The 17,798-nt window shown below is 41.8% G+C and overlaps 2 protein-coding genes across 2 annotated transcripts; both read right to left on the minus strand.

Moving 5' to 3' along the window:
• Positions 1-2,639: 2,639 nt before the first annotated feature.
• On the minus strand, positions 2,640-3,149 carry LOC139412291 (octapeptide-repeat protein T2-like). The gene has a single exon (XM_071159136.1). It carries the CDS (start codon positions 3,147-3,149, stop codon positions 2,640-2,642), a length of 510 nt encoding a protein of 169 aa, XP_071015237.1.
• Positions 3,146-3,981, minus strand: LOC139412292 (octapeptide-repeat protein T2-like). Its single transcript, XM_071159138.1, has 2 exons — positions 3,934-3,981; positions 3,146-3,655 (listed from the first exon to the last, which is right to left on the minus strand). Exons 1-2 carry the CDS (start codon positions 3,979-3,981, stop codon positions 3,146-3,148), a joined length of 558 nt encoding a protein of 185 aa, XP_071015239.1.
• Between the last annotated feature and the right edge of the window lie 13,817 nt (positions 3,982-17,798).

Consider the following 17,798-nt stretch of genomic DNA (forward strand, 5'->3'; position numbering starts at 1 on the left):
TAGAGAGAAGGGGGATAGAGAGAGAGAGAGAGAGAGTGGGGATAGAGAGAGAGAAGGGGGATAGAGAGAGAGAAGGGGGATAGAGAGAGAGAAGGGGGGGATAGAGAGAGAGAAGGGGGATAGAGAGAGAGAGTGTGGATAGAGAGAGCGGGGATAGAGAGAGAGAAGGGGGATAGAGAGAGAGAAGGGGGGATAGAGAGAGAGAGCAGGGATAGAGAGAGCGGGGATAGAGAGAGAGAAGGGGGGATAGAGAGAGAGCGAGATGCCTCATTTATAATTAGGACAAATGATTAACCGATGCATCCTTAGAGAGCCGTGGTGAATGAAGAGAGACCAGCCCAGTAATGGACATCCCTCTCCTTCACTGTCTGATCTCCCCGCATACTCTCTATCCCTCTCTGCTCATCCATCCATCTATCCATCCATCTCTCTGACCCTTTGGCTGACTATAACGTATGGGGTTTTGCCAACTGGACAGACTCAACCTTGTGCTTCTGGTTCTCCTCATTCATTGATTTCTCTTGTCCACAAGAAACACAAGATTAATGGTTTTTTTTTAACGGATGTATTTTAAAGAATACTGCCCTACAGATTGTGGTGAAAGGTGGGTTTAGGTAATAATTATTGTTTACTACTGTACACTCTTAAAAAATAGTTATTTGGCTGTCCCAACAGGGTTGGAGTTAAAGCCTACATGATGGTATCTCTCCAGGAGCAGGGTTGGAGTTAAAGCCTACATGATGGTATCTCTCCAGGAGCAGGGTTGGAGTTAAAGCCTATAGGATGGTATCTCTCCAGGAGCAGGGTTGGAGTTAAAGCCTATAGGATGGTATCTCTCCAGGAACAGGGTTGGAGTTAAAGCCTATAGGATGGTATCTCTCCAGGAACAGGGTTGGAGTTAAAGCCTATAGGATGGTATCTCTCCAGGAACAGGGTTGGAGTTAAAGCCTACATGATGGTATCTCTCCAGGAACAGGGTTGGAGTTAAAGCCTACATGATGGTATCTCTCCAGGAACAGGGTTTGAGTTAAAGCCTATAGGATGGTATCTCTCCAGGAACAGGGTTGGAGTTAAAGCCTATAGGATGGTATCTCTCCAGGAACAGGGTTGGAGTTAAAGCCTACATGATGGTATCTCTCCAGGAGCAGGGTTGGAGTTAAAGCCTATAGGATGGTATCTCTCCAGGAACAGAGTTGGAGTTAAAGCCTACAGGATGGTATCTCTCCAGGAGCAGGGTTGGAGTTAAAGCCTATAGGATGGTATCTCTCCAGGAGCAGGGTTGGAGTTCAAACCTACATATGGTATCTCTCCATGAACAGGGTTGGAGTTAAAGCCTACATGATGGTATCTCTCCAGGAGCAGGGTTGGAGTTAAAGCCTACATGATGGTATCTCTCCAGGAACAGGGTTGGAGTTAAAGCCTACATGATGGTATCTCTCCAGGAACAGGGTTGGAGTTAAAGCCTACATGATGGTATCTCTCCAGGAACAGGGTTGGAGTTAAAGCCTACATGATGGTATCTCTCCAGGAACAGGGTTGGAGTTAAAGCCTACATGATGGTATCTCTCCAGGAACAGGGTTGGAGTTAAAGCCTACATGATGGTATCTCTCCAGGAACAGAGTTGGAGTTAAAGCCTATAGGATGGTATCTCTCCAGGAACAGGGTTGTAGTTAAAGCCTACATGATGGTATCTCTCCAGGAACAGGGTTGGAGAGCCCAGTTCTGCAGTCTTGTGAACCCTATACAGTACTAATCATCTTTGATTAATGAGGGTAATTATCTGTGTATTTTCCTGTTCTTTCCTACATTTCCCATGTTGCTTGAGCCCTGTACTCCTTTCTGGCTGTATACAAATGAGGACATTCATATTGCAGACAGTCTGAAGCATACAGCCTACCTCCACCACCTACCTACGACAACAAACAGAGAAAACAACAAATCAAATCAAATTGAAGTACATGTTTTAAATGCATGGGATACAGTGAAGTGCACACAGTGCAATGCTCTCCTATCATTACATTTGCTAATATAAGTAAAACAATCCACATAGTTCCAATTGAAGTACATATTTTATAACCAAATGACCAGATGTCCTTGAAACCACGGCTCTATCCCTCCTTTCTGCTACATTCCCTCCATCAATGCTAATTGCTGTAAATGATGTTTAATTAGAGATCGTGAAGTGCTCCTGATGTAGCAGCTTCAGAGTCAATAAGCATGTGATACTACTTTATGTCCATCATTAATCAAGGTTATCTAGGATAATTCAGAGTTTTGAGGCTTGTTGCAACACGTGTCCGTGATTATCCTCAGGGGATTATATTCATGGCCAAGATAATCAAATACAGGCGATTAAAGAAACATCACCGGGACGCAATATGTCACTTTGATCCACTCACAATAATGAATCATAGATTACTTTCACCAATAAAAAACTTTCTGCAACGACAGTTAAGATTGGGCTCCTCTTATGTTTGTTAAAAGGTCCCTTGAGGGGAATTAAACATTTCAGAAGGTTGATTTGCTCTTTAAGGCAACAATGCCCTCTCCAGGTCTCCCTCTCCAGGTCTCCCTCTCCAGGTCTCCCTCTCCAGGTCTCCCTCTCCAGGTCTCTCTCTCCCTCTCCAGGTCTCTCTCTCTAGGTCTCCCTCTCCAGGTCCCTCTCCAGGTCTCCCTCTCCAGGTCTCCCTCTCCAGGTCCCTCTCCAGGTCTCCCTCTCCAGGTCCCTCACCAGGTCCCTCTCCGGGTCTCTCTCTCCAGGTCTCCCTCTCCAGGTCCCTCTCAAGGTCTCCCTCTCCAGGTCTCCCTCTCCAGGTCTCCCTCTCCAGGTCCCTTTCCAGGTCCCTCTCCAGGTCTCCCTCTCCAGGTCCCTCTCCGTCTCCCTCTCCAGGTCTCTCTCTCCAGGTCTCCCTCTCCAGGTCTCCCTCTCCAGGTCCCTCTCCAGGTCTCCCTCTCCAGGTCTCCCTCTCCAGGTCCCTCTCCAGGTCTCCCTCTCCAGGTCCCTCACCAGGTCCCTCTCCGGGTCTCTCTCTCCCTCTCCAGGTCTCCCTCTCGAGGTCCCGCTCCAGGTCTCCCTCTCCAGGTCTCCCTCTCCGTGATTATCCTCAGGTCTCCCTCTCCCTTTGATCCACTCACAATAATGAATCATAGATTACTTTCAGGTCCCTCTCCAGGTCCCTCTCCCCTCTCCAGGTCTCCCTCTCCAGGTCCCTCTCCGGTCTCCCTCTCCAAGGTCTCCTCTCCGGTCTCCAGGTCTCCCTCTCCAGGTCTCCCTCTCCAGGTCCCTCTCCAGGTCTCCCTCTCCAGGTCTCCCTCTCCAGGTCCCTCTCCGGGTCTCCCTCTCCGGGTCTCCCTCTCCAGGTCCCTCTCCGTCTCCCTCTCCAGGTCTCCCTCTCCAGGTCTCCCTCTCCAGGTCTCCCTCTCCAGGTCCCTCTCCAGGTCTCCCTCTCCAGGTCTCCCTCTCCAGGTCTCCCTCTCCAGGTCCCTCTCCAGGTCTCCCTCTCCAGGTCTCCCTCTCCAGGTCTCCCTCTCCAGGTCCCTCTCCAGGTCTCCCTCTCCAGGTCTCCCTCTCCAGGTCTCCCTCTCCAGGTCCCTCTCCAGTTGTTGAGTTTGTAGAAGTTTCCCTTTTGAAGCCTTTGACTCATCACATTTAACCTAAAGGCAGTCAATTTGATGAACAAATTAGATTTCCTCTGAAGCCTTGGTAACAAGTTCATTCATCTGTATCTCAACATAAGGTGTTAGACTATAAATGCTGAACGGCTGAGGAACACGTTTACACCCAATAAACTCTTTTTTGCTGTTTGTATGTTGGAAGTACACAAATCTTACAGTAAATGGTTTGCATCAATGTACATTAACATTAAATACATATATACAGCATAGCTTTCATACTAGTAGAGGTGGAGCACAAGTGTGATACAGTACAGTGCCTTGCGAAAGTGTTCGGCCCCCTTGAACTTTGCGACCTTTTGCCACATTTCAGGCTTCAAACATAAAGATATAAAACTGTATTTTTTTGTGAAGAATCAACAACAAGTGGGACACAATCATGAAGTGGAACGACATTTATTGGATATTTCAAACTTTTTTAACAAATCAAAAACTGAAAAATTGGGCGTGCAAAATTATTCAGCCCCCTTAAGTTAATACTTTGTAGCGCCACCTTTTGCTGCGATTACAGCTGTAAGTCGCTTGGGGTATGTCTCTATCAGTTTTGCACATCGAGAGACTGACATTTTTTCCCATTCCTCCTTGCAAAACAGCTCGAGCTCAGTGAGGTTGGATGGAGAGCATTTGTGAACAGCAGTTTTCAGTTCTTTCCACAGATTCTCGATTGGATTCAGGTCTGGACTTTGACTTGGCCATTCTAACACCTGGATATGTTTATTTTTGAACCATTCCATTGTAGATTTTGCTTTATGTTTTGGATCATTGTCTTGTTGGAAGACAAATCTCCGTCCCAGTCTCAGGTCTTTTGCAGAGTCCATCAGGTTTTCTTCCAGAATGGTCCTGTATTTGGCTCCATCCATCTTCCCATCAATTTTAACCATCTTCCCTGTCCCTGCTGAAGAAAAGCAGGCCCAAACCATGATGCTGCCACCACCATGTTTGACAGTGGGGATGGTGTGTTCAGGGTGTTGCTTTTACGCCAAACATAACGTTTTGCATTGTTGCCAAAAAGTTCAATTTTGGTTTCATCTGACCAGAGCACCTTCTTCCACATGTTTGGTGTGTCTCCCAGGTGGCTTGTGGCAAACTTTAAACGACACTTTTTATGGATATCATTAAGAAATGGCTTTCTTCTTGCCACTCTTCCATAAAGGCCAGATTTGTGCAATATACGACTGATTGTTGTCCTATGGACAGAGTCTCCCACCTCAGCTGTAGATCTCTGCAGTTCATCCAGAGTGATCATGGGCCTCTTGGCTGCATCTCTGATCAGTCTTCTCCTTGTATGAGCTGAAAGTTTAGAGGGACGGCCAGGTCTTGGTAGATTTGCAGTGGTCTGATTCTCCTTCCATTTCAATATTATCGCTTGCACAGTGCTCCTTGGGATGTTTAAAGCTTGGGAAATCTTTTTGTATCCAAATCCGGCATTAAACTTCTTCACAACAGTATCTCAAACCTGCCTGGTGTGCTCCTTTTCCTCATGATGCTCTCTGCGCTTTTAACGGACCTCTGAGACTATCACAGTGCAGGTGCATTTATACGGAGACTTGATTACACACAGGTGGATTGTATTTATCATCATTAGTCATTTAGGTCAACATTGGATCATTCAGAGATCCTCACTGAACTTCTGGAGAGAGTTTGCTGCACTGAAAGTAAAGGGGCTGAATAATTTTGCACGCCCAATGTTTCAGTTTTTGATTTGTTAAAAAAGTTTGAAATATCCAATAAATGTCGTTCCACTTCATGATTGTGTCCCACTTGTTGTTAAATCTTCACAAAAAAATACAGTTTTATATCTTTATGTTTGAAGCCTGAAATGTGGCAAAAGGTCGCAAAGTTCAAGGGGGCCGAATACTTTCGCAAGGCACTGTATACTTAATTTATTGCCGTACTAACCAATCACTACAAAGTACTGTATATGACACGCATACTGCCCCCAAAAATTGAGTTGATCCTAAAAAGGTGATGTCCTATTCAGTTCCTCACATCCAGGAGTCTGTATGGTTTGACTGTGGGTCTTGGTATTAAGCTAAAATCAAATCGAGGACCAGGGCCCGCTTTCTCAAAGAGTCTCAGTGTAGCAGTTTTAAAAGGAAACACTGATCCTAGATCAGCACTGCTACACTGGTCCTAGATCATCCCTCCCACACTGATACTAGATCAGCCTTCCTACTCTGATAAGCGTTGTGGATGCGGGCCCAGATCTCTCTTTAAGCTTGTCTAATGCCCCTGTATTGATGACCTTTCTTACAGTTAAACATGGCCCTAGCAGCAGAGAGTAGGAGCATTTTAGGTCGCTGGCATTAACTTAATGCATAAATCGTCAATTTATGTAGACGTGATGGCAGATCATGCAGGTTAAAGGTCAGGGCTGTGGTTCTGATGGCCGGTGGCCATCGATAGATAAATGGACTGATGATTTGACTCACACTGCTGAACTCACACAGCCAATAGGAGGACTAATGTAATTTATGTCACAGAGCCACCATTATCAAGGTTGTATGATCACTCAGTCTGCAATCTACACTGGTTTGGTTGTTTTTTTTTACTGTAGAGCATGGTTGTTGTGGCAACCAATAAATTAACATTGGAATAGTTGTTTTAAGGCTTGAATGTTCAGTCTTAGACAAAGTAGTACCTATTGAGGCTGACCTAATATGGACACGGTAGAGCAGAGATTGAGGCTGTCCTAATATGGACACGGTACAGCAGAGATTGAGGCTGACCTAATATGGACACGGTACAGCTAAGATTGAGGCGGTCCTAATATGGACACGGTACAGCTAAGATTGAGGCTGTCCTAATATGGGCATGGTACAGCTGAGATTGAGGCTGTCCTAATATGGACACGGTACAGCTGAGATTGAGGCTGTCCTAATATGGGCATGGTACAGCTGAGATTGAGGCTGTCCTAATATGGACACGGTACAGCTAAGATTGAGGCTGTCCTAATATGGGCATGGTACAGCTGAGATTGAGGCTGTCCTAATATGGACACGGTACAGCTGAGATTGAGGCTGTCCTAATATGGACACGGTACAGCTGAGATTGAGGCTGTCCTAATATGGACACGGTACAGCTGAGATTGAGGCTGTCCTAATATGGGCATGGTACAGCTGAGATTGAGGCTGTCCTAATATGGACACGGTACAGCTGAGATTGAGGCTGACCTAATATGGGCATGGTACAGCTGAGATTGAGGCTGTCCTAATATGGACACGGTACAGCGAAGATTGAGGCTGTCCTAATATGGACACGGTACCCCTGTGCATGCAGTCACAGTAACATGAAGTTCTGCTTATCCCTGAAGAGACCATGTTTCACAGAGAAACTAAAGTGAGTGAAAATAATTATCTATGCATTGGTCTTATCGTATTTAAACAGGCAACATGTTTGTTGACTCAACCGTGCACAGGAAATGATAATTTCTGATGGGAATCATGAAGTCATACAGCAATAGTTCTTTGGTCTATGAGGTAACCGTCAATACAATGGTGGCACCTCCTGGGATCGAAGATGCATTATATATTATTATATATTATATATATATATTATATATTATATTAGGTTATATATGCTTGGTTGAAAATATAAAAACTTCCAAATTATTTCAAACTATGGATTAACTTTTAACTTTATCTCAGGGTCATGAAAATAGGCGTCCAGAGGCCTGATCGGCCGACACATTGCTTATCAAATCAACAACAGTCTGCAGAAGGTGTCTAAAATCTTGATAACTAAGCTACACCAGATTTCAATTTATGTAGACGTGATGGCAGATCATGCAGGGTAAAGGTCAGGGCTGTGGTTCTGATGGCCGGTGGCCATCGATAGATAAATGGACTGATGATTTGACTCACACTGCTGAACTCACACAGCCAATAGGAGGACTAATGTAATTTATGTCACAGAGTCACCATTATCAAGGTTGTATGATCACTCAGTCTGCAATCTACACTGGTTTGGTTGTTTTTTTACTGTAGAGCATGGTTGTTGTGGCAACCAATGAATTAATATTGGAAAAGTTGTTTTAAGGCTTGAATGTTCAGTCTTAGACAAAGTAGTTAATGGATCATAATTACTAATACAAGTCCAAGTCAAGATTCAAAGTCATTGTGAAACTGCTAATGGCCACTAGCTGCTGCTTAAATGTGATGTTGATTTAGTAGGACTTTTTACTGATATTATCGGACTGACTATTCTCCTGATATTTTAGCTCCCATTTAGTTGTTCAATGACAGTTTGCAGAAGGTAACTCAGCTATACCAGCTTTTATTGACATATAAAGTCAGGATCTGTCTAAACAGCACCAGGGATTGAGAGACATGTATCTGTTTGAGAAGAGAGCCCACGGGTAAACATTTCATTGTACTGTGTACACTTTGAAGTATCCTGTGCATGTGACAAATAAACGTGGATTTGATGTGATATCTGTATTTCATTCTGAGAGACGCAGTTCATTTACACGCACCGTTGGCTTGACACTCTTGTAATACTATTGGTAGATGGGTAAAATAAAGCACACATTGAATATCCCTTTGAGCATGGTGAAGTTATTACACTTTGGATGGTATATCAATACACCCAGTCACTACAAACATACAAGCGTCCTTCATTGTTACTCCACAATACTAACCAAATTGACAGAGTTAAAAGAAGGAAGCCTCTACAGAAAAAAACATATTCCAAAACATTCATCCTGTTTGTATCAAGGCACTAAAGTAATATTGTCCAATCCAGGTGTGCAACGCTCTTCGAGACTTACCCGGAAAGACTCCCGGCTGTAACCACTTCCAAAGGGGATTCTAATATGTAGTGTTGACTCAGGGATTTGAATACTTACTTAAATGAGATATTTCATTTTCATTTTCTGTACGTTTACAAAAATATCTAAGAAAATGTTTCACTTTGCCATTATGGGACAAATTAATTTATCCTTTGAATTCTATACATAAACGTGAAATATTTGTAATTCTTAATGTAAAACAAGGATTGTATTCTGCAAGTATCTTTTATTTGTGTTAATTTTTTTTGACAGATGTTTAATTGCATCCGGGCTGTAACACAACAACATGTGGAAGAAGTCAAAGGGTATGAATACTTTCTGAAGGCCCCGTAAAGGTCAAAATCAACTTCCCACTGATCTTTCAAAAGAGAATTTAATGTCTCTAATAGAATATATATTACTGTGTCTTCAGTCAGATTGGATGAGTTTGATAGAGCAGGCCAATTTCTAGTCAAATTGCAAGTACAGTACTGATTGTGCAGCAATTATCTTATATCACAAAGCCCAAAAGTTTGAATATTCATTGTTGACTTCTGTTAATTAAAAGTAAATGTTGTTGACCATGTTTAAAGGTACTGTGTGTAATGTTGCTAAGTATCTGACAAATTTACACTTTGAGGAATTCTTACTTGATTTATGACTTTGTCAGCAACATTCAAACTGAAATCAGTATTGTATGTGTGAAGATTCAACATTGGGAACACCATTTCAATAAATGGGGTTCTGAAGTCATAGTGTAACAATCAATGGGGTTCTGAAGTCATAGTGTAACAATCAATGGGGTTCTGAAGTCATAGTATAGCAATCAATGGGGTTCTGAAGTCATAGTGTAACAATCAATGGGGTTCTGAAGTCATAGTGTAACAATCAATGGGGTTCTGAAGTCATAGTGTAACAATCAATGGGGTTCTGAAGTCATAGTATAACAATCAATGGGGTTCTGAAGTCATAGTGTAACAATCAATGGGGTTCTGAGGTCATAGTATAACAATCAATGGGGTTCTGAAGTCATAGTATAACAATCAATGGGGTTCTGAAGTCATAGTATAACAATAAATGGGGTTCTGAAGTCATAGTGTAATAATCAATGGGGTTCTGAAGTCATAGTGTAACAATCAATGGGGTTCTGAAGTCATAGTGTAACAATCAATGGGGTTCTGAAGTAATAGTGTAGCAATCAATGGGGTTCTGAAGTCATAGTGTAACAATCAATGGGGTTCTGAAGTCATAGTGTAACAATCAATGGGGTTCTGAAGTCATAGTGTAACAATCAATGGGGTTCTGAAGTCATAGTATAACAATCAATGGGGTTCTGAAGTCATAGTGTAACAATCAATGGGGTTCTGAAGTCATAGTGTAACAATCAATGGGGTTCTGAAGTCATAGTATAACAATCAATGGGGTTCTGAAGTCATAGTGTAACAATCAATGGGGTTCTGAAGTCATAGTATAACAATAAATGGGGTTCTGAAGTCATAGTATAACAATCAATGGGGTTCTGAAGTCATAGTATAACAATCAATGGGGTTCTGAAGTCATAGTGTAACAATCAATGGGGTTCTGAAGTCATAGTATAACAATAAATGGGGTTCTGAAGTCATAGTGTAACAATCAATGGGGTTCTGAAGTCATAGTATAACAATCAATGGGGTTCTGAAGTCATAGTATAACAATAAATGGGGTTCTGAAGTCATAGTGTAACAATAAATGGGGTTCTGAAGTCATAGTGTAACAATAAATGGGGTTCTGAAGTCATAGTATAACAATCAATGGGGTTCTGAAGTCATAGTGTAACAATCAATGGGGTTCTGAAGTCATAGTATAACAATCAATGGGGTTCTGAAGTCATAGTATAACAATCAATGGGGTTCTGAAGTCATAGTATAACAATCAATGGGGTTCTGAAGTCATAGTATAACAATCAATGGGGTTCTGAAGTCATAGTGTAACAATCAATGGGGTTCTGAAGTCATAGTGTAACAATCAATGGGGTTCTGAAGTCATAGTATAACAATCAATGGGGTTATGAAGTCATAGTGTAACAATCAATGGGGTTCTGAAGTCATAGTATAACAATCAATGGGGTTCTGAAGTCATAGTATAACAATCAATGGGGTTCTGAAGTCATAGTATAACAATCAATGGATATCAAATGAATCCTATGTTCAAGGCTTTAGGCTACATCTCACTAGCCTGGTCCAAGATTTGTTTTGTGCTATCATGTCAACTACTTGTCACTCATTGTCATGCCAAACACTTTGTTTAGCACAAACAGATCTGTAATCAGGCTAATATCACTCCTGAGCTATACAGAAACAGAAAGAGGAGATAAGCCACTAGTCAAGTGAGCCCTGGCAAACCAACCAACCTGGGTCTATGTCTCCTTTCTCGCGTCCCTCCCATCCTGAGAGGCGACCTATTCATCTCATATCTCAATATAACTCTCATATCTCCCGGGTTCCTCCTTCCTTATCTGCGTGCTCGTCCGTTCACCATCTCCAGGAACGGTGGCGTATTGGCCCACAGATGTCTCAGGGAAGATGATGAATGACTCAGGCTCTGTGGAGACACGCCACAATTCTACAGCAAAATATTTCCATACGCTTTTCCGTTCTTAAGAGTAGTACATTTATTTTGCTCATAACACAGTGCACCATTATGTCACATCACAAGCTGACATCTTGCCTCTGATACTGAAAAAACAACGTTGTGTATCCTTTGCTGTGGTGTTTGATAGGTGTTATAGCTTGGTAGTCGTGAACTGCATGAAGATGAAACAGGGGACCTCTACAAATACATTGGTACTAGTAGACAGCTAAAACACTGATACTGTATGTGGCTTACACATCTTTAAAAAGTATTTTGTATTGTGCGAAGAGGTATTGTCAATGATTTATATATACACTATGTGACTGACAGGGGGGCGCTGTTTTGAAGCCTCCGTGTTGGCACTCACCCACTAAAATAAACAAATATCTTTAGGAAGCTATAGAGATAAACAAAAATATAAACGCAACCATTGGGAGACTCTGTTCACAACGTTGACATCAGCAAAACGTTCGCCCACACAACACCATACACTCTGTCTGCCAGGATTCATCCGTAAACAGCAATCTTCTCCAGCGTGCCAGTGGCCTTTTATTGTCCCTAACACAAGGTCCACCTGTGTAATGATCATGCTGTTTAATCAGCTTCTTGATATGCCACACCTGTCAGGTGAATGGATTATCTTGACAAGGGAGAAATGCTCACTAACATGGATGTAAACAAATGTTTGCACAAAATTTGAGAGAAATACGTTAATTGTGCATATTGAAAACGTCTATGATCTTTTTTTCAGCTCATAAAACATGAAACCAACACATTACACGTTGCCTTTATATTTTTGTTCAGTGTATTAATGTCTACATTTGTTTTTGACACATTTATTTTGGTACAGACATATTAATGCATACTTTTAAATTATATTTTGTAGGCTAACATTATATATATATATATATACTTTTTAAGAATTACTACTGTTACAGTCCTCCCCACTACAAAAATACTGAAAAATATAATTTTGTCTTTGAAAAATATATTTACTGAAACCAAATATATTTTTTGAAATACTATAAAATGCCATTAATTTCTATGGAGGACTGTAGAATTCCATTAATTCCTATGGAGGACAGCTTCTTCTGGGGAGTGACAAGATGGCCGACCGGTGGTTTCAAAGCCTCTCATTGGCCAATACATAGCATCAGCAATCCAGGGTTTACTTACAGTGCCTTCGGAAAGTATTCAGACCGCTTGACTTTTTCCACATTTTGTATTATTCTAAAATGGATTAAATAAAATGAAATCATCAGTAATCTGCACACAATACCCAATAATAACAAAGCAAAAAAAAAAGAGAAATAACTTATTTACATAATTATTCAGACCTTTTGCTATGAGACTCAAACTTGAGGGGGAAGGGTACCAAATCTGGGGAAGGGTACCAAAACATTTCAGGAGCATTGAAGGTCCCCAAGAACACAGTGGCTTCCATCATTCTTAAATGGAAGAAGTTTGGAACCACCAAGACTCTTCCTAGAGCTGGCTGCCCAGCCAAACTGAACAATCGAGGGAGAAGGGCCGTGGTCAGGGAGGTGACCAAGAACCTGATGGTCACTCAGGTAGAGCTCCAGAGTTCCTCTGTGGAGACGGGAGAACCTACCAGAAGGACAACCATCTCTGCAGCACTCCACCAATCAGGCTTTTATGGAGAGTGGCCAGACAGAAGCACAGGCACATGACAGCCCGCTTGGAGTTTGCCAAAAGGCATCAAAAGACTCTCAGACCATGAAAACAATGAAAAGATTCTCTGGTCTGATGAAACCAAGATTGAACTCTTTGGCCTGAATGCCAGGCATCACGTCTGGAGAAAACCTGGCACCATCCCTACGGTGAAGCATGGTGGTGGCATCATCATGCTGTGGGGATGTTTCTCAGAAGTAGGGACTGGGAGACTAGTCAGGATCGAGGCAAAGATAAACGGAGCAAAATACAGAGATCCTTGATGAAAACCTGCCCAGGGGCGGTCAAGACCTCAGACTGGGGCGAAGGTTCACCTTCCAACAGGACAACAACCGTAAGCACACAGCCAAGACAACGCAGGCGTGGCTTTGGAACAAGTCTCTGAATGTCCTTGAGTGGCCCAGCCAGAGCCCAGATATAAACCCGATCTAACATCTCTGGAAAGACCTGAAAATAACTGTCCAGCAACACTCCCCATCCAACCTGACAAAGCTTGAGATGATCTGCAGAGAAGAATGGAAGAAACTCCCCAAATAGAGGTGTGCCAAACTTGTAGTGTCCTTTTTAACCGTTATTTAACTAGGCAAGTCAGTTAAAAACAAATTCTGTTTTACAAGGATGGACTACTCCGGCCAAACCCTAACCCGGACGATGCTGGGCCAATTGTGCGCCGCCCTATGGGACTCCGAATTACAGGCGGTTGTGATACAGCCTTGAATTGAACCAGGGTCTGTAGTGACAAATTCAGCACTGAGATGCAGTGCCTTAGACCGCTGCGCCACTCGGGAGCCCCTGAGTAAATGGTACTGAGTTAAGTACTGATTAAAGGGTCTCAAAATGTATGTAAATGTGATATTTTTTTATAATAAATGAGCATTGTCAGGAGACTGAAAATATTTGGCATGGGTCCCCAGATCCTCAAAAAGTTCCACAGCTGCACCATCAAGAGCATCCTGACCGGTTCATCACCGCCTGGTATGGCAACTGCTCGGCATCTGACCGTAAGGCGGTACAAAGGGTGGTGCATACGGCCCAGTACATCCCTGGGGCCAAGCTTCCTGCCATCCAGGACCTATATAATAGACGGTGTCCAAGGAAAGCCCATAAAGTTGTCAGAAACTCCAGTCACCCAAGTCAGACTGTTTTCTCTACTACCGCATGGCAAGCGGCACCTTAGCGCCAAGTCTAGGACCAAAAGGCTTCTTAACAGCTTCTACCCCCAAGCCATAAGACTGCTGAACAATTAATAAAAAATGTCCACCAGACTATTTACATTGACCCCCCTCCATTTGTTTTTTACACTGCTGCTACTCGCTGTTTATTATCTATGCATAGTCACTTTATCCCTACCTACATGTACAAATGACCTCAACTAACCTGTACACCCGCACACTGACTCAGTACCGGTACCCCCTGTATATAGCCTAATAATCGTTATTTTATTGTGTTACTTTTAATTATTTTTTACTTTAGTTTAATTGGTAAATATTTTCTTAACTCTTCTTGAATTGCACTGTTGATTTAAGGGCTTGTAAGTAAGCATTTCATGGTAAGATCTATACTTGTTGTATTCGGCGCATGTGACAAAGTTTGATTTGATTCGTCATTATGGGGTAGGTTGATGAGTGGGGGGAAAAAATATATTTAATCAGTTTTAGAATAAGGCTGTAACCTAACAAAGTGTTTAAAAAGTCAAGATGTCTGAATCCTTTCCGAAGGCACTGTACATCATTGGGTATGGGCAAATATTTGATTTATTTAACAGAAGCAACTAACCCACGCAGACGGGGCCAAGTTGTGTTAGAACAGAGACATAAGGATGTGTTATGATGTCAACTAAAAACTCCTGACGTTGTGACTTCTACCATAAGAACAAGCATTTTCAATTATATCTACGTACAAATAATTGGTGCATTTTTTTATGTTATACATTACTTTTTCTATTAATCTCACTGTATATTGCTGGTGTTTTACTCTGTTTTTGTAGATTTATGACACCGTATTTCCAAGATAACCGTAATCTAAAATGTCCCACCTCTTCCTTGGAGCATATTTGTGTAGGTCAGCATCTTGGTAATGTAGATCATTCTTATCCAATGTCTGAGGGCGTCATTTACATGTAATTTAGCTACTCTCTCCTGTGTGTTATTTCTACAATGGTCATTTGCAAAAGCAATCATCTGCGCAAAAAAAGCAATTAATTTTGGTGGGAATAAATTCCCCCATCCCTCTATCTCCATGCTCCTCTCTGTAATTGTATGGGGCGTGCATGAAAAATAAGCTCCTTGCTGGTTCCTTGTTGGTCTACGACTTTGCACTCAGTTCTGTCGTTGAAATGTTAAAACAGTCAAAAACATGATTTTCCTGTTGTTTTCTTTTATGGTATTTCCACACTATGAAGTCCAAATAACACTCTGAAATTGTGAAACCTATGATAATGCCCTTTCAGTGTAAGAGCTTAAAAAAAAAAACACCTGGAATTTCAATCTGTTCAAGTGGGATGGAGTTTTTGGCCCATAGCATAACATCACAATCTGATCTGATTATTCTGAACAATGACCAGTCATCTTTGATTTGCATATGTATCCACGAAGCCAGTTCCACTGCATTTTTTCATTGTTCCCCTCTACTCAGGGACTGATTTAGACCTGGGACACGATTCATTGTTCCCCTCTACTCAGGGACTGATTTAGACCTGGGACACGATTCATTGTTCCCCTCTACTCAGGGACTGATTTAGACCTGGGACACTAGTCATTGTTCCCCTCTACTCGGGGACTGATTTAGACCTGGGACACGAGTCATTGTTCCCCTCTACTCAGGGACTGATTTAAACCTGGGACACGAGTCATAGTGATGATTAAAACATGTAATATGTAACCTGTAACCCTATTATAGCCTGCACATGCCAGAGCAGCGACACTTATGAAACTATACTAACTAGACTATGCTCACTCCTCAGCCTGAAGTGCTTTTTGTTGGCGCGACTGCCTGGGTAAGATGTCTCAGGAGGGCAGTCCCGTGTGTTTGCGAGGCAGAGGTCCTGGGTTCTAGCCTAGGTTTGAACTGAATCAGAGGGAAGTGGTACTCGCTAAACAAGCAGTGTGACGTCTTTTACACCGTCTCAAGTATTTTACTGTAACTGACGACACTTCAATAGCTCATAACCAAGTACCAGCAACCAAGTAACAGCAATTGCAGCAAATCTACTAGTAGTGAGGCAAGTATTGGTGCGCACACTAAAGTCATCAACACATTAAGTTGAAGTAAATGAGATTAAATGACTACAGCTTTCAAGGCAACACAATAAATAACAAAATGCGCAGGTGTAAAAACGCAGGTGTAAATATGCAGGTGTAAATAAATTTATAAACAAATCAATTTCTGATATTTTTTGGACATTGCTCATCGCATGAAAAGGCATGAGTTAAACATAACACTGAAAATAAATATATTTAAAAGTAAATTAGTAACATTTATTTTGGAATGTATCTCATTACCGCAACACATTCTGAATCTTGTTTTTTGTCATAATTACTTTGTCATAATTTATTGTTTATACAATACCTTCAGAAAGTAATCACACCCCTTGGCTTTTTCTGTCACGTTCTGACCTTTATTTCCTTTGTTTTTGTCGTTATTTAGTATGGTCAGGGCGTGAGTTGGGGTGGGCAGTCTATGTTTGTTTTTCTATGATTTGGGTATTTCTACGTTTCGGCCTAGTATGGTTCTCAATCAGAGGCAGGTGTCGTTAGTTGTCTCTGATTGAGAATCATACTTAGGTAGCCTGGGTTTCACTGTGTGTTTGTGGGTGTTTGTTTCCGTGTCTGTGTTTTTCACCACACGGTACTGTTTTGGGTTTCGTTCATTCCACGGTTATTGTTTTTGTATTCAGTTGTTCATGTGTACATTTTCGTATTAAAGGAACCATGGACACTTACCACGCCGCATATTGGTCCTCTGATCCTTTTCGCCTCTCCTCTTCGGAAGAAGAGGAGGAAACCCCTACATTTTCCACATGTTGTTGTGTTAACAGCATACATTTAAAATTTATTACATTTTGATTTTTTTTGTCACTGGCCGACACAAATCAAATTTTATTTGTCACATACACATGGTTAGCAGATGTTAATGCGAGTGTAGCGAAATACCCCATAATGTCAAAGTGGAATTGTTTTAAAAAAAATGTGCAAATGAATTAAAAACGAAAAACTGAAATGTCTTGAATCAATAACTATTCAAGCCCTATGTTATGGTAAGCCTGAATAAGGTCCGGAGTAACAATGTGCTTAACGAGTCACATAAGTTCCATGAACTCATTGTGTGTGCAATAATAGTGTTTAATTAACATGACTTTTGAATGACTGCCTCATCTCTGTACCCCACACAAAAATATTCCAAAACATGCATCCTGTTTGCTGTTTGCATTAAAGTAATACTGCAAAAAGGTCCTTCTCCAGAGCGCTCAGGACCTCAGACTGGGGCGAAGGTTCACCTTCCAACAGGACAACGACCCTAAGCACAGAGCCTGGACTTGAACCCGATCAAACATCTCTGGAGAGAACTGAAAATGGTTGTGCAGCAACGCTCCCCATTCAGAGCTTGAGAGGATCTGCAGAGAAGAATGGGCACCAGATACAGGTGTGCCAAGCTTGTAGCATCATACCCAAGAAGACTCTAGGCTGTAATCGCTGCCAAAGGCCCTTCAACAAAGCACTGAGTAAATGGTCTGAATATTTGTGATATAAATGTGATATTTATAAATGTGATATTTCCAGGGGGGGTTTAAATGCAAGTTAGCAAACATTTCTATAAACCTGTTTTTGCTTTGTCGTTATGGGTTATTGTGTGTTATTGTGAGAGGGGGAAAAAAACAATTTAATACATTTTAGAATAAGGCTGTAACCCAACAAAATGTGGAAAAAGTCAAGGGGTCTGAATACTTCCTGAAGGCACTGTATATATTAGTGTTTTATTTTTCATACTTTGTTTTCTTCCACTTTGACATTACAAAGTATTTTGTGTAGATTGTTCAAGTAAAATAACAATTACACT

The sequence above is a fragment of the Oncorhynchus clarkii genome, chromosome 6 (assembly GCF_045791955.1).
Source record: "Oncorhynchus clarkii lewisi isolate Uvic-CL-2024 chromosome 6, UVic_Ocla_1.0, whole genome shotgun sequence".
NCBI lineage: Eukaryota > Metazoa > Chordata > Actinopteri > Salmoniformes > Salmonidae > Oncorhynchus > Oncorhynchus clarkii.